Source organism: Polistes dominula, unplaced genomic scaffold (assembly GCF_049000335.1).
Source record: "Polistes dominula isolate Pdom_NZ unplaced genomic scaffold, Pdom_raw_medaka contig_29, whole genome shotgun sequence".
Taxonomy (NCBI): domain Eukaryota; kingdom Metazoa; phylum Arthropoda; class Insecta; order Hymenoptera; family Vespidae; genus Polistes; species Polistes dominula.
The window spans coordinates 2,170,514-2,196,312 of record NW_028300865.1 but is presented as its reverse complement, the minus strand read 5'-3'; the positions used below and the strand labels follow the sequence as shown (position 1 = coordinate 2,196,312).

General features: G+C 30.8%; 1 protein-coding gene across 3 annotated transcripts; it reads left to right on the top strand.

The window, feature by feature from the left end:
* The first annotated feature begins 651 nt into the window (after window positions 1-651).
* Window positions 652-25,115, top strand: LOC107066423 (uncharacterized). Of its 3 annotated transcripts, none has more exons than XM_015321027.2 (5): window positions 652-801; window positions 975-1,122; window positions 1,195-1,286; window positions 1,492-1,642; window positions 22,727-25,115. In XM_015321027.2, the coding sequence occupies exons 1-5, from the start codon at window positions 733-735 to the stop codon at window positions 22,729-22,731; spliced, it is 465 nt and encodes a 154-aa protein (XP_015176513.1). In that variant the 5' UTR covers window positions 652-732; the 3' UTR covers window positions 22,732-25,115. The 3 variants fall into 3 exon arrangements, with proteins under 3 accessions (XP_015176513.1, XP_089026854.1, XP_015176512.1); XM_089170728.1 differs by lacking the exon at window positions 22,727-25,115 and adding an exon at window positions 7,628-10,260; XM_015321026.2 differs by lacking the exon at window positions 22,727-25,115 and adding an exon at window positions 2,119-4,565.
* Window positions 25,116-25,799: the final 684 nt, after the last annotated feature.

The following is a 25,799-nucleotide window of genomic DNA, read 5'->3' as shown; positions in this document are numbered from 1 at the left end:
AACATTTACGAGTTCGATAGTATCGAACGCAACATATCGCATTTTCTCCAATCAAATTTTTCCTTTATCGCAGTTTTGATCTTTGCAATGTCGTAATATAATTATATGTATATTCACGATTAAATTACGCAATTGCGTATTGGTGTTATCATCGGCTAATGGTACAAAATACTTCGACGTTGTTTGTGCTAAAATAATACATCAACAATCGATCAGTGTAAATTTTATAATTACGAATATAAAACAATAATAAAAAAAAAAAAAAAATGACACCAGGTTTTCGATCATTTCGCGCCTTTAAATATTAGCGGAACATTTCTATTGGTCTTTCATCATATTTGAAAATCAACAAGTAGTTTATTATTTTTCTTTTTAAATCTTCATATATAAAAACAAAGTGAATAGAAAAACTGATGAATAAAAGTGACGTGTGTGAAGATATAAATATTCAAAAAAAAAAAAAAGAAAGAGAGAAACATATGCAAGTGTTTTGCGAGTGTACGATAGACATACATAGATAATAAAATGATCGTTGTATTGTAGTTTAATAACGTATATTTACCTTGGACCATGTGTGTTTACATTTTTTCTTTTTTTCACTAACAATCGAGCAAGTGTTGTTCCTGATCGATACGACGAAAGGATAAATCAACTGTGAAACACGTTTAATGAAAACTTATTTGATACTTTAATTGTTAATTTCACATGAATTAATTAAAAATAAATGTTAACATGAGTAGTAATTCGTTGTGTTGTATGGGATTAACCATAGCTTCGAGAATGGTCAGCACTTATACATTGGTAAGTTAATATTTTATTCAAAATAAAATGTAAGTAAAATTTACAAACGTGCAATCCAGTTACTTTTTTTTATTCTTATTTACATAACCAGTTAATGAAAACGTTATTGAAGATATAAATAAATGAATTGCAAACATAATTCTGTTTTTCTTTTTTTTTTTTTTACTTTTTAGGCATTCTCGGTATTATTAATAAATGTTTTTGCTAGTCAATTATTAATAAAAAATACGGAAGCTGATTTCTTCAAAACACTCGATTCTTGGACTCCACTTGGCTTGAGTTGGACTTTTATTTTCAAACATATTCATTTGAATAATCCATGTGAGTATTAAAATTATAAATAAACAATTATAACAAATATATATATTAATATATATATATATCAATTTTCAGGTGAAATTATAATCATTGGTTGTTCATCTATAATATTCTACAGCTTTCTGTTTTTTGTAACAAGCGCGTTTCTTGCTTACGGATCAACCGTGGTGAGTAGAAAAAAAAATAAAAACAATAATAATAACAATAAAGAAACCTTGAACAACAACGCGTGTATAAAATAGGATCGATCAAATACTTACATAGTGTTATTTCTTTTCTAACTCGATAAAGTATTTTTGGCACGTATCGACCTTCACGACCTCGTCTAAACTCCGCTAACGATCTTGCTAAAACTTCCGTGTATATTTACAGAGAATATCTAAGTATGCAGTACCTTGGTTGTATATGCAAATGATTAGCATAATAGATCAGTCAGCGTATCTGGGTTCTCAATTGTTGTCAAATGGCTATGAAATGTTTAAAAAATATACATTCTTTTCTATATTGTGTTGCACATTTCTAAGTAAGTAAATATTTATTATATATTAATATTATTGTAAATATTAATGTTATATTATATGCATATTATATTATATATATTATAATATATATATATATTAATTTTTATATTGTTATATATTATTATATAATATAAATTAAATTACAATATTATTTTTATTTATATTATATATTATTACATAATATTATATTTTATATTTTTATATATATATTTATTATTATTATATAAATTTTATATTATTATATATTAATATATTAATTTTATATATATATAATATATATTATTATATATTTTTTATATTATATTATATTATAAAATATTATTATTTATTATATTATAATATTATAATATATTAATTATATATATATATAATTAAGTCTTAGTTAAATCTATAGTTAATCATCTAAGTAATATAAATTGTATATATATATCCTAATTAATAAGATTAATTATAATATATAATTAATAATAATTATTAGCACTCAATATATACTTCTGGATGATTGTGGAAAATGCTCGTAATGAATGGTCAAAACAAATTGAAAATGAAGTACCAACAACAGAAAATCTTATCAACGAAATTCAAGTTAAAACACCGTCATACGTTTCAACGAATCTTATAGTTAATCAACAATCAACGTTTCAACAATTTAATGATTTACCCTCTTATGATTCTTTAACTAACGTTGCGTGAAACTTAAACAAAAGTATTTAGTATTTTATTATTCATTGTTCATCAACAATAAACTATTGAAATACTTTTGTTCGGTGAGAGATGTATGCATGAAAAAAAATAAGAAACAGACTGCATTGAATTTTTCTTTTTATATTATTAGAAACTATTAAGAAAATAAATTATGCTTTTTTTTTTTTATTTATTGAAAACACCGGGATACGTGCTTTTCATTTTTTTCTCTCTCTCTTTTTCTAATCACATGATTTAATATAATAAAATATAATTTTATTTTGCATTTCATACGCGTTAATTATTTGATTATATTAACTCACGTTGAATATATATATACTATTACTTTAGTTCGATCACGGTTACGTCAGGGTTGCATCAGGGTACATAAAAAAAAAAATCTTTTAAAATGAAATATAAAACAAGACATTTTTATTAACAAATAACAAACGTATCACTAATATTTTTTTTCTATTTTCCTATTACAATTTACGATATTTTTCATAATAATTTTTTGAAAGTTTAAAACTCGTAATAATCATTGATGATATTTTTCTTTACTATCAATGAAAATATCATACTCTCTCTCTCTCTCTCTCTCTTTTTATATTCATATTTTATATTTCATTTTCTCATAAAATCAAAATAGATATCCTTACAAATAAAAAAAAATATATATATATATAAAATGTATAATAATACGAGAAAAACGATAAATCAGTTGAAAGATGTGACTAATAGAGTGTATCAAACGTAGCAGTCCCTCGACCTTAAAGGGATAGAAGAAAATAGGGAAAAGGGTGGGAGAAAGAGAGTGAACATTGCATAGGAGAAATATGAAAAATGGATTTCGCTTTACGTCGAAATACTTTTAAACTTAGCCGATTGAAATCTCACGCAAGCATATTCGAATTCATAGTAAGCGAGGGAACTACTGATGGGAATACTCGTGTATCTCATAGAAATAAAAAAAGGGACCAAAATTTTGTCAACCTTTCGATATACACACATATATATATATATACATATATAATACTTAGGAATAAAAGTATTAGGTTATGTATCTCGTATATAAAAAAAAGAAAGGAGTCACAAAATTTTGTGTGTGTCAACTTTTTTTTAAATGATTAAAAAAATTTTTTTATTTCGATTTATGTTACGACGTAATTTCTATTTGGATTATTTATAAAAATTGTTATTAATATTATTATTATTGATTTGTCTAAGAATTGCATAAAAGTAATTTTCGAATTTATTTTTTAAGAAAGAAAAAAAAAGGAAAATCAACGTAGTATCTATCTATATATGGGAAGGGGTGAAAGTATGCATTCTGATTGGTCGAGCTTAGTACTGCTTTTAAAAAGAACTGAGCGAGTCAATTTGTAGACTGTCACAAACTTTTAAAACACTAGTTGACAGGTTCACGACCCTTATGTACTACTTCCCCTTTTCTATAAGAGACTCCTGAAGGATTCTACCACCACCACCATCACCATCACCACTACCACTACCATATCTTTAGAGTCTTCTCTTCCTAACCTAAGTTCGGTCTCCGAAAAGCTACGATATAACTTCCACAACCCCCATCGTGTCGTAGGGGATCGATGAATTGTAAAATAAAACTAACTTAGCTTTTTTCGTACGATCGAAAACAGGAATATATTCTAACCTAAGCAAAATCTCATTCTCGCGTGACTCCATTTTATTTTCATGTGTTTTTTTATTTTTTTATTTTGGGGGGGGGGGGACACGAGTACGTAAAGTGTCTTCTTATATGATTACAAATAATAATTTTTATACTTTTAATAATTATTTTTTATACAAAAAAAATATGATTTATAATTTATAATCATTTTTCTAACGTATTTATTGTTATTAAAATATAACAAAAATATTATTTGTAATAAATAAATATATTATTAATATATGTAGTAAGTATCTAATTAATAAATACGTTATTATGAGATTATTTTCTAATTAAATTTTTTTTTAAGTCAATACTTTTTGCAATTGCATATAAATTGTATGAAAATGAAGTATGTAGTGTGATTGTTTCGTAGTATGCGTGTGTATGTGTATTCAATGTTAAAAACATTTAAAAAAATTCATATGTTCGACATAATGTTAAAAATAAACAAATCAGGTGATTCATAAATAAACTATAATACAACGTTGATCGTTGATTTACTGTTAATCGTTTAAATTATAAAAAATAAAAATAAAAACACTACGTTAGTCAAACTTACAACTTTCTTTTTCGTATTCTTAACACGTTCGTTTCTCGTTGATAGTGGTTTTTACTTGACGATTTCGTTCGTCTTCTTCGTCTTCGTCATCATCATCATCACACATATGAACATACGTGCAACGATCAAAGAAAATGGCTGTCAGTGGTGTGACATACATAAAAGGTACTGCGACGTAATTAATCTTCTTGTATGACACTTTAGCTGGTTACGCTTGCCAGGAGCTTGCCAGAAGCCAGAACACAACATCCCACTTAACCCGAGACGCCTAGAAAACAATTAATGTGAAATTGATTAATAATTATAGTGTCCTAATTTCAACCCTCTCTCTCTCTCTCTCTCTCTCTCTCTCTCTCTCTCTCTCTCTCTCATGTTGTCGTACACTTAAAGAGACGCGTGTCAGTCATCAGAAAACTGACCATGAAAAATACAAGAAAATTACATAGAATAAATCGTATTGGATGAAAGAAAACTTTATCAGTTTGAGAAAAGATAATTTAGATTACGAATAAGATAGATAGTAGAAACTCGTTTTACGATAGACACGAATAAAAGATACTTTTTAAAACGAGGTAATATATATTCTTGGAAGGTATCGCTGGAAATCCACAAACGTTCAACTTCCTGGACTCTCTAGATCAGAAACGATAGTAGATCGTTCCGTTTTACTCCTTTTTCCAAACATTTATTTGTTCCCTAAAGAAAAAACTTATACTCAATTTCGTATTATTTCTCAAAACAGTCAGACATTATTGATCTCTCTTTTTCTCTATTGGTTGCTAAACTAAAAGAAATAAAATTGGGGGATGAGATGCTTGTTATAAACTATTTAGTAAAGTATAATAACACATAAAATAATAATACAGGAAAAAATATAAAAAGTAAGGTTTTAGTTATGCCATATATAAATTTGAACAAATTTCTTAATAATTATTATAATATAAATAAATAATATATTTAGTAAATTATAACAACACACAAAATAATATCACACGTAGAATAGAATACATAAAATAATATAATACATCAAAAAAATATAAAAAGGAAGGTTAATTATGTCATACGTAACTCTGAAAAAAAAACATGTACGACGTGAATATATCAAATAATTGAATTGCAATACAGTGCCATCTATTGTAAAATTCCAATACCTAAAGACCTAGATAACCTATAAATAATAAATCTTTAAATTAGCGATAAAAAATAAAAAATAAACGCGATGAAAACTATCCTAAATTGAAAAAAATAAATTACACAAAATAAAAAACAATGTATTAATAAATTAAATAAATAATATTAATAAATAAAATTGAATAAATTCTATAATACCAGTTGACTATGTCCAAAGTTCATTGTAAACTAACAATGTAATACTGAATCTTTATATATAAAGATATAGATAGAATAAAAATAGATGAAGTAAGTAAATAGAAGATACATATATACATATAGATAGATAGATAGAAGAACGGATAAACAAGGAAGGATATATGAGAGAAAGAGAGATGAAATTGCGGAACTGAACGCCCCATAAAGCTAACCAATGCTAATACTTCGCATCTCCGCATTGGCGTCGTCGTAGTTTCTCCTATAGTGTACGTAATTCACGTTAATTCAGGATAAAGAGGGAGGGGGACAAAACGATCGCGTAAATTTCGATAGGACGCCTCTGACTTGGCCTGGACCGGAATCGGCAATAAACGCGTAACCGAGCCTAATTCGTAACGTTGGCCCAGTCATTGTGAGACCATTGTGAATTCCCTATATCAAATCCTGCCCGTAGGACTGCTGGGAGTCATATAATGTTGGGGGAATATAACAGGAAACTGGGCAGTAACGATCTACGTTTAAGAGTGTGTACTCTTACAAAATCGTCATAGTAAGCTACATATATATATATATATACAACCGATTCTATTATTCTAAATTTTGTGCGCGTGTCTAAAATCCTTTACCATGACGAAATGTACCCCCCACCAAAAAAAAAATAAATAAATAAGTGTCGTTAACTTCAGTAAATTCTTCTTCTTTTTTTATATATATATATATGACAAAAAATATATTAAATCGTAATATGGAATTGAGTCATAGACCTTGACGCAACCGTATACTATAACTATAAATATAGTAACTATATTATATATATAGTTACTATATTTACTATAGTTCATACTATATTATAGTTATAGTTATAGTATATATAGTTACTATATTTACTATAGTTTCATATATAGTTACTATATAACTATATATGAACGTAATATAAAATTATAGAATATATAAATTGAAATTATATTATTAATTAATATTATATTAATTATTATATTAAAATAATAATTAATATATATTAAATTGTAAAATTGAAAAATTTAATAAACTATATTTATTATATTAATTTTATTATATTTATTGTATTAAAATTTGATAAATTATTAATCTAATAATATAATATATTTTAATAATTATTGTTTCTTTTTGAATTTAAAAAAAAAAATAGAAGAATGTATGTTACTATTGTGTTTAACAATTCTAACAAATGTTACTCCTAGAAGGAGGTTGTTTCTTTCGATGATGATTATTATTCAACGAACGCGTAGCCAAGAAAATTTACAAATACAAGATCGAAGAAATATAATACGTTGAATAAAGATTTAATACCGTAACTTCTTTCTATGTTAGAAAAAGTCAAGAATAACATGTCGTGATAAATTTTAAGTTCAGTAAAAATCTTCTATAAGAAAATAGAAACACATCTTCTTATTGTTGTTAGCATATGAATGTGACAACGCTATCTATCTTTCTTTCTTCGATACATGTCTAGGGATTTTTTTTTCTTTTGGCACCCTATCGACTAATAACACAAAGTCAGCCACACGATATTACGATGATCAAAACAAGAAAAAGAAAAAAAAATGTTGAAGATGAGGATAAGAGTGAGGGTGAGGGTTGTTAGGGAAGGTGGTGGGGGGGATGAAAAAGAAATGCAAAAAAAAAAGGAAAGAACGGAAATAGGCGGGAAAGAAATGGCATTTACTTTCGAATTTCTTTTTGCTTCAGGAAAATAGGTAAAAGGCACGTGCCGAGAAAATTCTGTGTGTGTGTGTGTCTGTCTTCTCTTCCTCGAATGGTCGTCGCTCGTAGATTCGATGAAAGGGAAAATACCAAAGGCAAAAGAACGGACGATGGATGATAGCCCTTTACATGGACAAGGGAATAGAATAATAACGCAAGGAAGTAAATTTGTGAACGCGATGGACCCAATGCTACACAATGGTTGCGTTTAATAGTACATTAAACACGGTATTGAGAAATACGATTGAATGAGATAGAAAGAGATAGAAATAAAAAAAAGAAGGGCAAGTTACAAGGACCATGACAAACATTGCTATTCGACAAAACGATCAAATAGGGCTGGAAAGGATAACAAAAAGAAATTCACTAAAGAATCTTCCTCATTCCTCCCATACACCCCATACTACCCCCCTCATTTTTTATTTTGATTTAAAATTCTTTTGTACTTTTGTGAGGTTAAGTACAGACAAGTATAGGTTACATTAGAAATAATTAAAATAATTTTCACTTAACAAGAGTTCGTTCGTTTTACGTCGTGGTAGGTTCGTTCAAAGTGGCCGGAAGTGTATGAACGAAGAGAAAAAAAGGAAAATAAAAATTACAGAGAGAGTGAGATAGAGAGAGAGAATGGCTGCTGCCGTAGGTGTCGAAGAGTTGAAAGAGAAAAATAGAGAAAGAGAGAGAATGAGACTCGAACGAGGCCGCAATTAGGCGGTCCCCGGGGTCGACTAGCAACTACGACGGATGGGGTCGGGCATTATGCAAAGCAGATTTTAAATTTAGATGTGGCCCACCGTGTCCACGCGTCCCCCTTTCTCTCTCTTTCTCTATTTCTCTTTGGAGTAGAAGAGGAAAAAGGAAATATATACGCATAAAGGTGGTGCGTAGACGGATTCGCGTGGGTCGTGCCGTCGTGCTCGACAAATTAGCGCGTTTTAAATCCAATCCGAGTTGTCCGTAGGAAAGAGAGAGATAAAAATAAAGAAATAGGAGGAGTAACGTTCGCACCAGCTCGATTCTAACGGGTGTCTCTTCTCTGTGTCCGTGTCATTCTCTTTCTCTCTCTCTTTCTCTCTTGTACTCTCCCTGTCTGCTTTGCATTTCTCGCGCGCGTCCAACATTTGAGGTGTAAAATATTAAATCCAAGCGCCTCCGCCATATCGCCCACGTCCTCGGAAAAGAGACGAAGAAGAGGGTTGGTTGGTTGGTAGTTGAGAGGGAAGGAAAAGGAAGGAGGAAGAGATAGGTGAAAGGGAGATGGTGAGTCGTTGATGGTGGGGTGTTAGCAGGGTGAAACGAAGGTGGGAAAGAGAATTTTGAGAGAAAGAGAGAGAATGAGAGAGAGAGAGAGAGAGGATGCTCTGCGGCGCGCACTCAGCGAGTTTACATTTAAATGTAAAAGTGCCGAGTGCTGCTAGGCGAAAGCTGCTGTTTTGCATTCGAAAGCTCATGATTGCCTCTGAGCTTTGCTTTTGACGGGGGAGAGAGTATTTCGAGACTTCGTTCCTACCCGAACGGAGGAGGCTCGCGATATATGAGAGAGTGAGTGAGTGAGAGAGAGAGGATTGAAAGAAGGGATGGGAAAAATTTATACAAACGGAATGCCTGCCGTCTTTCATCGTCGGCCGATCCTCAAACTACCTCGGAAAATTTCAAGTAAATATAGATAGGATATCCCCATTGCTAGCTAAGAAAAGAGAGAACTGAGTAATAGTAGTAGTAGTAGTCTATCTGAAATGGTTTATAGTTCGATTTTCGATTTATATATTAGTCGGGGTAATATCGATCGTTAGAAGAAACGATCATCCCTTACTCGGTGATAGGTAAGTAGGTAGATAGGTACACTATACTTCGATATGCGTATACACACTCTTATACTCTTCTTCTTTGGCCATTTATTTATTTCCGGAAACTAATCAATTCTCAGAACGAAACGATCAAGGAGAAAACGCCCCCCAGTTACTAACCCGTACCAACACACAAAGCCCAATGTTATATTCTTCTAATATGTATGTTTCTTATGAGCGTTGGGTAAAAGGGCTTCCTACCAGGGCCCACCCCCAACCCCCAATCCCCACTTTACCCCTTGCAATTTCCTATGATAGATCGACCTCCTACTACTACCCTGGACAAGTTCCATTACGGTTCGCGTTCTGAATTATTGAACTGGCAATTCCGCGCTCGACACGCGGCTACGATTCTCCTGCATCAAAGTGTCAACGGGCTCATTAAGTCTCCAAATCAGGTGAGGCAACGCTTGGTAAAGCGATCGACCGTGCTCTTGCCGATAAACACCGCGAATTAATCGAACTACCTGGCTAGGTAGTATATATATATATGTATGTACATGAGAGAGAGGGGGGGGGAAGTAACACGACTACTATGTCCTCGTGTCATCGCTCGTCATCATCTTGGAATGTTTAATCAACTGTTACGAAAGATTTATGCGTTTCGATTACATCTAAAGCAATTCCTACGATTATATGCGCATTATGTCATTTGTCGTTCATATTCATCGAAATGATGAACGAAAGAGCAGTTGGAATAAAAGGGATTGGTTGAAAAAATGAAATAAAAAGTAATGTTCATCGATTACTACCAGAGTTAAATGACAAATCATACGTGGAATTACGTCGCGTGTCATGGAATTAAATTCAACTGTCTTACAACAAAAGTATAGAATCAAATCATTGGTATCATTCAATCTAACCAAAATTGTAGAAATTAATTGATAAATATATATATATATATATATATATATATATATATATATATATATATATATATATATATATATAAATTATAGTAACCAACAAGAGAGAAAATATACAAATGCGTGGATGTACGATGATATATATAGGTATGTTATATATATACATCTGCGACGAGTGATATTTCATCGAGCGGAATAAAAAGTACCTAGGATGTATACGCGCACGAGTGGTGTATTTTTGCATGAAAGTGTACACCAAAGGGATGCGGTATAACGTTACACACATACGATGGACCTCGCGTTCCATATTTTTTTTCCTCTCTTTCTCTCTCTCTCTCTCTCTCTCCCTTTTTATTTTTTTTTTTTTTTTAACGAGAATTATTCTATTGCGGTCGAATAGCAGAACGGATATTTGCATCTTGTTTCTTCTATCGGTCGTAATCGTAAAATGGAATGGAAGATCGTTCGATGTAGATTAAAAAGGAGATCTGTATAATCCCTTGAAATAAGACCTGTTACTATAAACTGGAACATTCATTCAGTCAGAGAGGAGTAAAGGTATAATCTACACGATCTAAGCGAAGTAGAACTTGGAAAGAAGAGAGTACCCATGATCTTTATCAGAACACTCGCCCTTCTGGTCCATATGCTGAACTAATAAGAGGACTAATAACGGCTACCACCCTTCCCCTATGTACAAAAAGCTGTCACTAAATATTTTTCTTACTCGACGGTTGGCCTGGGAATTCGTGCGTGATATATACATATATATATATATCAACTCAATTTATATAAAGATATAGCTACATATGTCATAAATAAATTAATATTATTAATGGAAGTATATTAATATAAAATAAAATGGATGATGTAAATAATAAAGATAATATTATCAACGAGCACAGTTTGTTTCTTGGATAGAGAAACTCGAAATGCACTCATAAATGGCTAACATGATTAAAACCAACCTACAAAGAAAGAATAAGAGAAAGGGTGGGTTGTGTTGATGTTGATACTAGTTGTGAAATAGTAGTTGTAAAGAAGAGAGATGGTGGGTATTCGATTAAACTCGTTTCACTTCGAATGCAAATCGTCCAATCACGCGTCCGGAAAGCTGCAGCTCTCGGCGCTTACTCGCGTAATTTATTCGTAAGGGCGTTAAAGTTTCATAAGTCGTGCACATAAAATGCAGTCGAGAGTGGAGGGTGTCCGCCGTCGTCGTCGTCGTCGTCGTCGTCATAGTCATAGTCATCGTCATAGTAGTAGTAGTAGTAGTAGTAGTCGTTGGCGACGTCTGTGCCACCCTTCGATACCTCCCACACCCATTCCATCCTCTTTGCCACCTCTGCCACCACCACCACCAACACCACCACCGCCGCCGCCCTCTTGGCGCGGCAGAAAATTATGCAGATGGCGGAGAAAAGCTTTGATAAACACGACAGTCTCGTGATCGTTATGCAGATCCGCGCCACTGTAAAATGGCGGCAATGTTTCCCTCTCGCTTACTCCACACCGAATTTCCTCCCTCGTTTTCTATCTTCCTTCCTCATCCTCATCCTACCTCCACCCGTCCCCAGCTTTACTTGCTGGACCCAGGGGTGTTTCAACTTCTCATCCTCCTATTTCCTCCCCCAACCTCCTCCTCCTCCTACTCTTCCCGCCGCCGCAGCTCGTTCCTGATTTTCACACCCCGGTCGAGGCATTACCACCCCAAGTCGACGAGGGTGGAAATACCTAAACCCACCTTTCTCTTCCTCTTTCTATCTTTCTCTCTCTCTCTCTTCTTGTTCCTGCTCAATTCTCTACTGCGTCTGCGCCAAGTATATATGCACTGCGATTTCATTGGAAGGTCCCGGCTGCTGCTGCTGCTGCTACTGCTGGTTGAAAGACATCCGCACGCTGGAATCTACCAGTCAACCCAACCCCCAAAAACTCTCTCCCTCTTTCCTATATTCCTATCCTCTTTGGCAGTCATCGAGACAAGTGAGAAGAACGCCCGTATAACTTTACACCCACACCCCCTAACCACAGATACTGAAAACTCTCTTTCTCTTTTCAGCGACACCAAAATGGTCGTGAAGATGCCTTTATTTTCCTTTCACGAGTTATTTCTTTTTATTTTTATTTTATTTTTATTTCATTTTTGTCTTCTTCTTCTTCTTCTTCTTCTTCTTCGTTTCTTGGGACAAATAAAGTCAAATAAAAATAACTAGTATCAGGAGTAAAAAGTAAAACGAATTATACTTGGTGGTTACAAATTTTATTTTCCTTTTTTTCTGTTTCTGATTTAATAATATCCTGAGATATTTGTATAATTATTATATGTTGAGTATATATATATATATATATATATATATATATGTATTTGAGAATAATAACGAAAGTGTAGGAGAATCAGTGTGATATCATGCGATCAACTGACATAGGACGGATATTCGGGGCGTGGTTTTACCATTGAGTCTCGACCAATTGCACTCTACCGAGGATCATTACTTAATTGCTCTTCAGTCCTCCCTATTCTACCTTTTTCTTCTCTCACTCTTTCTCTCTCTCTCTCTCTCTCTCTCTCTTTATACATATAAATATATATATATATATATATATATGTTGCATGTTTGGCTTCAATTCAATCGTAATTTTCACGATCATTCAGAAGTTGTTATATTTTTTTATTTTACCGCCATATATAAAACACTGCACCTATTAATAATCAGAAAGAAAAAGTCTGCAATAAAACACTTTAACTTAGTGTTAAAATAAAAATATTAATTTATGAGGATAACAGTAATAAATAAATTAATATTTTATTTATTTAAATAATCGAATAATTTATAAAACAAATATTAAATATGTATGTTTCATATATTAAGTGTACTCTTTTGCTTTCATGATTTTCCTACAGATGGCTTATAGAAAAATGGCGGAAACAATGTTGCACACCTATTATAGAAACATATATAAAACTGCAATTATAAATAATAAAAAAAACAAAAATTTCTAATAAAACACTCACACATAATATTATAAAATAAAAGTAATTATTTACAGAGAATTATAGTAATAAATAAATTAATACTTGATATTTAAATAATCGAGTAATTTATAAAACAAACATACATATTAAGTGTACTATTTTGCTTCCATGATTTTCCTACAAGTGGCTTATAGAAAAATGGCGGAAACAATATTGCACACCTATTATAGAATCATATATAAAACTGCAATTATAAATAATAAAAAGGACAAAATTTTCTAATAAAACACTCACAGAGTTAATAATACAAAATAAAAGTATTTATTTACGTGAATAATAGCAATAACTAAATTAATATTTGATATTGAAATAATCGAATAATTATTAAGTATTCAAACTATTTCATAAAATATATTGAAAAGAAAAAGAGAGAGAGACTAGATTTCGAACATTTAAATTATCCTAGAAACGTTTTTGTATATTAACACACATATTCATTTATGCATATAGATATACCAACATGTACACGCAATAGTACAAATCGGACCGCGAACAAAATTGTCCTGACAGTTTAGCTATGACAAAAGCACAATAGAATGCACCGTTTCCTGAACTCAACGTGCAGCTGTAATTCCTCTGTCTATCCGTCCGTATCTTCTTTCTCTCTCTCTCTCTCTCTCATACACATTCTCCTAACTTTACCATAATATGCGTGTAATACCACACACATATACAACATATTCACTTTACCCTTACCCTTTTCTTTCTTACTTTTTTTTCTTTTTAGAAAGTCATATTAAAATTGCGGATGTTGTGGACAGTTTAATAATCGTGCCGCTGTCACGAATGATGATGTTTGTTAACAAACTTGATACTTTAATTGCAATCTAATATCTAAGATCTCCTATTGTAAATGATACAAAAACAATGCGATCTAATATAATTGAAAAAAAAATGAAATGTGGATTAGAAGGTTGGTTTTTTTCTCAAACATTTCACATAAATTCAACCCTTATCACGAATCATATGTTTTTACTTTACTTTTCTTTATAATTAAATTAATTGATTAAATTTATTTAGATTTATATACATATTTTATTATTATAATATAACTAGTATTATATACATATATATATATATATATATATATATATATATATATATAAATTATTAATATAATTAAAATTAATATAGTTAATATATATTATATAATATAATAAGTACTATAATAAATTAATTTAATTATTAATTATATTAATAATTTATATAAAATATTAATAAATAAAATATTAAAAATATGAATATTATATATAAATATAATAATAATATATTGCAAACCTATTTGTAATAAATATTGCATAAATATTGTTAACCAGTTATTAGCTAAACAAACCTATTTACTTTCCTCTACTTTTAATCAACCTATCGAAAAAAAAGACAATAATAATAATAATAAAAATAATAATAATAATAACAAGAATAACAAAATAATAAAAATTTGTTAAAGAAGGATTTGCGAGGATTCGACAAAACGACGAATTTTCCACGAGTAGCACAGGCCTGGTTCTAAGTGGTCGACGTATGATGACGGTTATTACCATGATGCGCTGTTTCCTGCGACCGTGAATACCTTCCATGGAACATATACAAACACATCAAGTAACATACACAAACTCACACATACATAAATACATACACTGATTATATACAAGTGACTCTGCACGCGTTACTTGTGCGCAAACTCTACTAGTCAAGTAAGAGAAACAGAGATGAAATGATTGAAATATCAAAAAGGTAGAAAAAGAAAGGAAGAGAAAACGTATTAGTGTGAGTGTGCGTGTGCGTCCTGCGCACCCCGTTTCTCTGCAAACCCAAGCATTTCGTCATTATATAATATACTCGTTTACACAGAACATTATTGTCGCAAATATGTCATTAATGTCGGAAATCAACGGCGCGTATTGTAACCGCCTTTGCGTGATGCGGTTTTCCAGATTTTACTTTACCTCGGTAAAAATCTCTCTCTTTCTCTCTCTATTTCTCTCTCTTTATTTGTCTCTGTCTATATATCTGTCTCTATTTATTTCTTTCCTCTCTCTCTCTGTTTTTTTTCTCTCTTTCAAACGTTGATTTCTCCGGTCGGTGGAGGCTCACAGGAAGTTACCCATACGTCATTGTTCCTGCTAAACGAGTTGCTGCCAACAGAAGACTTCGCGAATGCCAACGTTTCGTACGTTCATTATAACATGTGTGACATATATTATATATTATCCTATATATATATATATATATATTGTACAAGATGTTGTGTTTTTATTTGAAACATTCTAATACACAATTTATAACTAATATAATACCATGATTATTTTAATTGGAGTTTCCTTTTTCTAATGAATAATAACATTTGATAACACGTCAGATGTTAAGCTTGAAAGATCGTGTAATTGGATAATGTTAGAAGATTCACAAGATGTCAACGAATACCACAAGTGAAAGAACTAATATTTGAATTATTTATTCTTATTATTATTATTATTATTAAGATTTTGTCCTGTTATCCCAAACTTCACCCGTTATCCCAAATCTTGAGTGTCCATAGTTAAAACTATAAAACTATAATAACATCGTTTGAATGAGAAAAGAAAATTATTGACAATCACCATAGACTCATTAGGAATGAAATTACTGTAACCATAAATCTATAGAAACGGTTATTTAAATAGAAAATTAAATCGAACGAGCTTAAACGTGGTTGTTCTCAAATTCATCGTTAAAATGTTAGAGATCCCTATAAGCGTGAAGTAAAAGGATCGCATTAATTCAAGGATCGTAAATTCGAATCCTTTGACCATTACGAATTGTTCTCTCAGCACCCATGGTGTACGTTTGGACGATTTTTCGTTGTTGTAATTTTTGGAAACTCACGAAACGTGTCAGACTTGTTCAGGCAAACACCCTGTTACTTTACGCGATAATCCGTCGCGTACGAGGGGGTGGTAGAGGGTTTGGAGGTTCGTATTGTCAACGTGAAATTGAATTTTCGTTTCGAATTAGATTTTCGGCGTTTACGGTTGGTTAAAGCCAACAGGAGAAGGAAGAACTCGGCAATTGTGAACAACGGCCTGCTACCTAGTTTGCTTGCTTGGACAGCTGTGTGAAAGAAAGAGAAATGAAGAAAAAAATAATAATAATAATAATGTAGAAAGAGTGAGAGAGAGAGAGAGAGAGAAAACAGATTGGCACCACCTCCAACTATACTTTTATACGATAAAACCAAGCAACCCCTGATTTCTCTACATTATTATAATTTGGCCTCGGGCCTAATTTTAGCGGATCACGGAACCGTGTTTAATTCATTGTCCTTCGTATCTTTAAAGGTTCATTGCTCACACACGACGAATACTACGACGACTAACTAACTAACAAATTCTATGTATTAAATAGAATCGAATAATTTTATCTGAAATTTTAGGTTAGAAGCAAATTTTTGTTTAATTTATAAAAATTTGGATCTCTTACAGAAAAATCTAGATTGAATAATAATTCAAAAAAGAACAAAAAATATATAATAATATAATAATATATTAAAAACATAATATTAAAATATATAATAAATATAATCATCAATTATTATATCTTAGTTAGATTATTATGACTTAATATGATACCTAATACCAATATTTGATATATTATAACCCAATAGATCAAACCAACAAAAAATTTATAATAATATAATAATATATTAAAAATATAATATAAATATAATAATAATAATAATAATAATAATAATAATAATAATAATAATAATATATTAATAATAAATTAATAAATTTATTATTATATTAATAATAAATAAATATAATATAAATATAATATTATAATATATATTATTGTTTACTGTAATATATCAAACCTAATATATCACTTTGTATAAATTTATATAATACAATAATATAAACCTTCACAATAAAACGTTAAACAAATCATAATTATTTAAAAAATTAAATCAAAGGGGATGAAAAAAATAAGATAAGTATATATATATTAGAAAGGTTAGTAAATCATTCTAGATATATTTCTTCTTTGGAAGTGATTGAAATGCTTCCGAGAGATCTGTTCAAGCAGCTCGACGATTTGAATATTCCACAAGCTAATTTGAATCTGACAAAAGATGTTATTCCGTTCTTACGACCCTTACGTTTCCTTTCTCACTCTCTCTCTCTCTCTCTCTCTCTCTCTCTCTCTCTCTTTTCTCCTACTCACTCTAACTTGTTCATTCGATCGTTCTCTCTCTCTCTCTTTCTCTCTTTCTCTCTCTGTGTAGTCTTCTTTACGAGACCAAGTTCCTATCCCTCTTCCTATCCTTTTCAACGGGGTTCCCAAGGGAGTGACAAAGTTTGTGCTCGTGCCAGGCGTCTTGGTTAATCACTATAATTGATATTCCGTTGATATCACCGCGGCGAGTAACGGAGTAACACGGTAACGAAGTAACGCGATTAAAGGTAGTCTCTTATTGGTTCGCTCGCTCGTTCTCTTCAATCGAATTATATTATTATCGCGTACGAGCGTGAGATAAAGAGAGAGAGAGAGAGAGAAAGATAGATAGATGGATAGAATGAGTGGGTGCAAGGGTAAAGGGAGGTATCTACATTTTAGATTTCAACAGTTCAATGTTTCCAAAATCTTTCAAGTAATAAAACAAAAAACGAGTACATTGCAACCTTGATAATTGGTGAGGTAGGAGGAAGATAGGGGGTAAAAGTTGTTAGGTAGATTTTAGAAAATAACACGAGTTCAAACCTTCCAAAATCTTTCAAGGAATAAAACAGAAAACGAGTACATTGCAACTTTGATAAAGGGTAAGGTTTTTGGAAGGTAAAGGGTAAAATTAGTTAGGTATATTTTACAAAATTTCACGATTTCTAACCTTCCAAAATCTTTCAAGGAATAAAACATAATAAAAGTACATTGCAACTTTGATAACTGGTAAGGTATATGGAAATTTATGGGTAAAGGTAATTAGAAAGGTATATTTTACAAAATTTCACGAGTTCAAACCTTCCAAAATCTTTCAAGAAACAATATAGAATACGAGTACATTGCAACTTTGATAAAAGGTAAGGTATGTTGAAGTTAGGGGGTGAAGGTAGTTAGGTTATTTTAGATTTCACGAGTTCAAACCTTCCAAAATTTTTCAAGGAATACTACATTGAGGGATGAACAACCTCATAGAAAAAGTATAGGGGGTTAGGTACATGTATTTTATTTCCACACCCACATAGTAGTGGAAAACTTCAAAAAAAAAAAAAAAGAAGAGAAACATATCTTATGAATTTAATTAACCGGATTTACAAGATTTTTGACAAATGACTTTATTGACATAAGCATTCGTTATGGTTTTCTCTTCTAATCCTACTAATCCTCAAATCATAAATCCAACCATAGATCTTTACTTATATATTTATAGATTTTTTCTACATTTCCATAAAAAAAGGGATCGGATATTTTTTTGTTGTTTCTTCTTCCTTCTCATTTTTCGTCACGCGAGACGAGGATGAAGAAGACACACACCACACACACAGGAGAGGGGGATGAAATGGTATTAGGGATGAATTATCGCAGAATCAAAATAATTCGATAAATAGGGTGACGCGTATTACGAGAGAAGGGACGAAACGTTCCTGTACGTTGGGGTGCAAAAACATCATTCGAGATGATCAGATAAAGTATTGTCACGGTGATTAGGATGTTTCTTTCGTATATCCCCACCATTATATTATTTATTTTTATACATCGATCGATCGATAATCACAACATTCCAAATTCATTTGTTTCAATCGTAAAATCAATTTCTATTTCGATTCATTTAAAATAATGTTTAACGTACTATAAACTAAAAAAAAAAAAAAAAGAAAAGAAAAAAATTGGACAAAACTATATCAGTTTATTAAAAAAAAAAAAAAAAGGGGTGAGTAAATACACGACGTTTATTCGTTTCGAGATAATTTTTTGGGCGTGGTCCCGCGTCCATTTAGATCCACGTTGAAATCCTCTCTAGGGCAGATTGGCGCCGTGGCTTGGAAAAAGCAACCCTCGCAGCTGTTCGATTTACTTTTACGTTACGTTGGCAATCAGTAATTCGCAACACGTCTTTTGTAAAAAAAAATATAAAATTAAAATAAAATAAAATAAAATAAATAATTAATTATATATTAATTATATACTTAATAAACTTATAATTTCAATGCGAAAAGTAATGCAAAAGAAAATTAAACCAAAAGATAAATAAAATAAATTTAAAAAAAAAACCTTCCTAAAAGAATGAAACCAAAATTTTTGACACGATGGTTGGGTTAGAGAGAGAGAGAGGGGGGGGGTAGTTTCAACCCTCAAGATAAAAATGTGACGTGTCAGGTGGTCGAATTTAAACGACACAATGGCACACACGATCTGAGAATGAAGAAAATCCATTCTAGACTAAATCTTTCATTCAAATGCGATCGTTCGTACGATCATCCCCACTCTTTCCCCCAACCTTTCATCTACTTTTACTTTTTTACATCAGATGCATCGAACGGTAGCTAAGTAGGATACTTAGTTGCACATTTGGTTGAGAACTTTTCGAAAAGCGTGATCCCCACCCAGATCAATCGAGAACTTGCGACACGCAATTCAAGATCTTATCTATTGCTAAGTAGCAATAGCTTACCAACACTACCACCATCAACCATCAACCATCACCCTACTACTATTACTACCACTCGAACCGAATTTGTTCACCCTTCAACGGTCTGGCTATTATGTTGTTCTTTTCAACGGCCTAACGAACGAAAGTACGAACGAAACTACGAACGATTAGTTTATCTTTTTATTTTCTTTTTTTATATATATATATATATATTTTTTTTTTTCATTTACTAGCTCGATAGTTATCGTAACGATCGATAAATGTCCGTGAAAAGAAAAAAAGAAAAAGAAATATTTTTAAGTATACCACCCTAGTTATTCACAGTCATTTTTGTACCAACAGATTAGATCTTAATAAAGATATTAAAAGAACTGTAAGAGAAGTAGGGGATGGAAGAGAAAGAAAGAAAGAAAGAGAGATGGGAGTGGGGGGGGGGTGAGGATTTGAATTTGTTAAAGAATTTTATAAAAAGGGCTAAAGAATCCTTGATACGATGGAAATCGTTCTTATTGTATAAGTGTTGACCTATTTATCAAGTACCTATAATATAATATAATATAAAGTAATGATATTAAATAAATAAGATATATATAATTCTAAAATGATATAAAAGAATAAAATTACTATAAAATATTATATGTAGTCTCTCTCTCTCTCTCTCTCTCTAAAATATTATAATATAAAATATAAATAATGATTTAATAAATAAAATATAGAATATTATAATATAAAATGAAACACACGTGTAATCTAAAATAAAAATATATAAAATAATATAAGATATTTATAATAAAACTTAATATGAAATATGTAATATCTGAAATAATATAAAATAAAATAAAATAATGATTTAATTAATATAATATGAATATTATAATATAAAATGAAACACACACACCTGTAATCTATAATAAAAATAAAATAAAATATTAAATAATATATATATAGTAATATAAGATATAGTATAAAACTAATATAATATAAAATAAAATAATGATATAATAAATAATAAATAAAATGAAACACGTGTAATCTAAAATACAAATAATAAAAAAATAAAATAATATAAAACAAAATAATTATGTAATAAATCTCTCTCTGTCTCTCTCTTATATGAATATTATAATATAAAATGAAACACACACACCTGTAATCTAAAATAAAAATAAAAATAAAATACAAAATCAAATAATTATATAATAAATAATAAATAAAATGAAACACACCATCTGTAAGTAATTTAAAATAAAAATAAAAATATAATATAAAATAAAATACTGATATAATAAATATTAAATAAACTAAAACACGTGTAATCTAAAATACAAATAAAAAACCAAAAATAATATAAGATATACTATAAAAAAAAAAAAAAACATATAATAAAGAGTATATGTGTTAGATAGAAAGAGACAATACATACTAAAGTAAGAAAGAAAGAAAGAAAAAGAAAGAGAAAGTAAGTTGCTTTTCTCAGACTTAATTGATATTATTCGAGACATCCGAAAAGGGAAGAGAAGAGAAGATAAGAGAAGAGAAGAGAGAAGTTGTCTTTGTATTTGTCTTTGTCTTTGTCTTTGTCGGTGGTAGGGTATCGCTTTCTATTATCGGTCGAAGTAACAATGAAATTTCAAACGGCTCGTAGATAATTAAGCGTGATCGGTAGAGGTCCGATTACGGTCGCGACACGGACGAGAATAATTAGTTTTAATTGCCTCAACCGAAACTTATCCCTACCTAAACCCCCTACAAACCTACCCCACCCAACTCCAAACCCACCCCCGTTGAGGTATTAAGGGCAAAGTTAGAGGGATCGCGGGGTTGGTTTATTCGCGTTCCTTTGGATAGAATGTGGGTGAGAAGAGGTGAGGAAAGGAGAGGCCGTGGGTAGGAGCAGAAGAGGAGGGGAGGGGGGACTGGGTTCTAGGTTTTGCGAAGCGTGAGCAGGTAAGGTATACACGTACTACGTGACACGGTTGGTAAACCCAAAGCTGGCTTTGTTAAGCTCGGATTCTGAGTGCCTTTGATACGTGTACTTGCACGCTAACTAACCACCAACCTAAGCTATTCGTTGCTCCCACCCTGTATACGGCCTATATATGTATATATACTATATGTGTGTGTGTATACGAAAGAGGAAATATATGTGTGTTAACTTCTCTCCTTTGTATGTTCGCGTGTGCATGTATATATGCACTTTCTCGCGACGTATATCGCGTCTTAGCCAGGGACGTGTCCATCATTCATCCCCTACTCAAAAAGATCATATTAATTATTTGTTTGTTAAATATTATATAATTAATATTAATTATTATTAAGTAGTCTATTGGAAAATTCTGTAAGTTCAAAACAAACATTAGTTCAATATTTCGTCACTAAGGGGTAAGACCCCATTTCTTCAAATGGAATATACAAACTGCCACCATGTTGGGCATGAGTTGAAAAGTAATATAAATTTTTCAAATTATGAATAATTTATTATTTTATTATTTTATATAGACCTAATACAATTTAATTTATTATTAATTATTATAGAATTTTTTAAACAGCACCTAACCTAACACTTTTCCTTCTTCTTCTGGAACAAATAATTTAGAAGCCCTATACAACAATTATTTATAATAAAATATAATTTATATATAACATCCCTTGTTCATTTTTATTTATTTAATTTAATTAAAACCCTTTTAATTATATTTATTGTTATAGGATAAGATTGAAGAGTAAGATTCTTCGAAACCACCACTACCACTAGCACCACGAAAACATCCGTCCCTGGCCACGCGAATCTACGTGAAGTCTTTGTCGCGATGATGGTACAGGGGTGGTGGGAGGGGTGGGGAGGGGAGTATATATGACTAACACGAGCTCATCACGATACGTTTCCAACTGGGAATTGAATTTCGGTGGTAATTTTAATGTTGTTGTTGTTGAAGAGAACGGAGGAAGGGGGTGGTGGTAGGAGGGTTGGTCGCGTTCCGAGACAGAGAGTAACTAATAGACCCCCTACCCCTCCCTACCCCACCCTGTTAGTGTATCTCTATGTTGACTAATCGTATCCTAGACATGAATTTTCTTTCTACATTAATTTTTGTATCCTTTCAAGAGAAAATAATTAACACAAAATCTCATTCAAAAAAAGGTTGAATTTCTTCAAAATTCAATTACAAAATGTTCTAATACGTTCGTTTTAATTTTATAGAAAAAAAAAAATAAGCCGTTTGTTTGATGGTGTGAATTAATCTTGAACGATGTGATTTGGCTTTTTCTACAAAATTTTTGTAGATTCGTTTTGAACAAAAAAAAAAACATATATCAGGTCTACCGAAAAATTCAGTTTTCTTTCAAACAAACGTTAGTTCAATTTTTCGTCACTAGGGATGATAAGGCCCCATTATCTTCAAATGGAATATACAAATTGTCACCATTTTGACAAAACTTTACTTTGCAAATTGGCAAAAGTAATTCAATTAATTAATTGTTCAAATTATGAATAATTTATTTTATTGTATTATTGAATTTTATTTTATTTTATTGTAAAAATGGACAGAATTTTTTTCGGTAGATCTAATATATCTTTTTTCAAGATTTCTTTAGAATCTTCAAAAGTCAAAGATCTTCTACAAAGGCAAAAAGGGCTATAACCACTTAAGAAAGCTTTCCTTCCTCCTACCCCACCCTCCTCCGAACCTTTTTCCAAACGGGTAAAATCTGCGTCGTGAGAATAAGCGGATTTACTCACCGATGGAGTGAGTGGTGCTTCCCCTACTACTACCACCGTTATATCTTTATAAATGGAAGCACTTCCCATAGGTCCTAGAGATAAGGACACCTCCATATTGCTCAAAGGATCTGCAAAATTATGCTTACACTATGAAAGCGTAAGAGGTTGTGATAGATCCTTGGTAATAAATCGTTTCAATGTAACATAAAGTCAAATGGTAGATACCTGATCTTCAAATCTTACATCACAGGTCAAGTACGTTTTAATAGATTTTTCTTTTATATAAAAAATTATATTATTATATAATATATAATATGTTTTAGATAAATACATGATCTAGAGAAATAAATAAATATTTAAATATATATTTAATGAATTTAATTTGTAAATATTATTTACATAACAAGAGTGACTTGTATAATATTAAAAACACATTGAGCGTCACGTGAATTCTTAAACGGGAATTTCCGTCAGGCCACAGGTGTAACTTAGTATTGGAAAAATAGTTGAACACGTGTCAGTCATATGTGACTGACGTGGCCAAAATTTAGTCTAATGTCAGTCATCGATGACTGACGTGGCCCTCAACGTGTTCAATATTATATAAAGAAAAATCTATAAAAAAACGTATTAAAGCGGTCTTTAGCTAGATTTCACTTGCCACGGAATGTGTAGCATATAAAAATATGATAAACATTACATGGAAAGTAATATCCATTGCCCAGGTCTAACCACGAGGAGGTAACCGCTTCTGAAGACCCACGAGGGATGTGGATCCTAAAGATTCAATCTACATTCGAATATAATTCAAAGAAAAGAATCTAACTCTTAGGCCCCACCATCAGAGTATCATCCCAAAAAAATCCGTAAAATTATTATCAAGAATACAGGAAAAAAGTTTGAATATCCAAAAATACAAAATAACAAACGAATATTAATACAATTTTATTTGAAATGTAAATAATTGGAGCATTTTATATTACCTTCCGGTCCAGGAACGCAATCAAATTGAAGACAGTCATTTGATAAACTGAAAAAATAAATTCATATTAAAATTATTTTCTATTCAAAGTACGTTAATAGGTATGTAGTAACGTTTAAATCAATGTATATGTGTTGAAACAATCTGAAAAATAATTAAAGTTTATTAGAATAATAAAATAACTATTAAATAATAGAAAAGAATTCGTATTGTAATTTAGAAGCACTGTGTATATGTTAGGTACACCGTCTTCCTCGAAATTCACCTTCAGACTAATGGGTTGTCATCTATGAAAATTCTTACATTGAATGTTGTTTATATGACTTTCCGAACATTACGCATATGTGCAACGGTAATAATTCAACTAATTAATAGAATTTAACATTATAACATTCTTTAAATTTTATATATAATTGTTTAAATTAAAATACAATTTGTTTTTTTAAATAATTCTAATATTATATATAAATACGACGTTAAAAGTTCATTTGCTTATTTATTAAATTCTATTTTTAATAGATGTTAATTAAAATTAACATTTTCAATGTAAATTTTGATAATAATTAACAAAATCTATCACGAACATCTGATCTTTCATAATGCAATCTAATTTTGTAAATTAAATTTTAATTAAACAAATATATACATATATATATATATACACATATTATAGTTTAATTAAACGATTGTGAACACTAGTTCCATCTAAGATCTATGGAGAAAATTAAAATCATATAAAGTTATGGTAAATATAAGCATTGATACTAAATAGCAATATTTGATGCAATCTATTATACTGACGAATGTTATTTGTTATAAATAGCACAATATATTTTATATAATTATAAACATTTTGAGAAATCTTTAACATTTAATTAAAAAATATTTAAATGGTTCTAGTCGTCACTACTATCGCCCACTGGTGGTCCCAGTCTTAATTAATTTTTTTTATACGGTCGATAAATCAGGGAAAGTCACTTTTTACCTTATCAACAACGGTTGGTAAAAAAATTAACACCTTGACCACTTAGTGGACGATAGTAAGCACTGCGAAGACGGTCCCATTTTGCAGATGG

What these genes read in the sequence shown, in the direction of transcription:
- LOC107066423 (XM_015321026.2), top strand. Translation starts at nt 733, where the DNA reads ATGAGTAGTAATTCGTTGTGTTGTATGGGATTAACCATAGCTTCGAGA. An exon ending in TTGCTTACGGATCAACCGTG is followed by an intron (nt 1,287 to 1,491) that starts GTGAGTAGAAAA and finishes GTATATTTACAG; the next exon opens with AGAATATCTAAGTATGCAGT. An exon ending in ATTGTGTTGCACATTTCTAA is followed by an intron (nt 1,643 to 2,118) that starts GTAAGTAAATAT and finishes AATAATTATTAG; the next exon opens with CACTCAATATATACTTCTGG.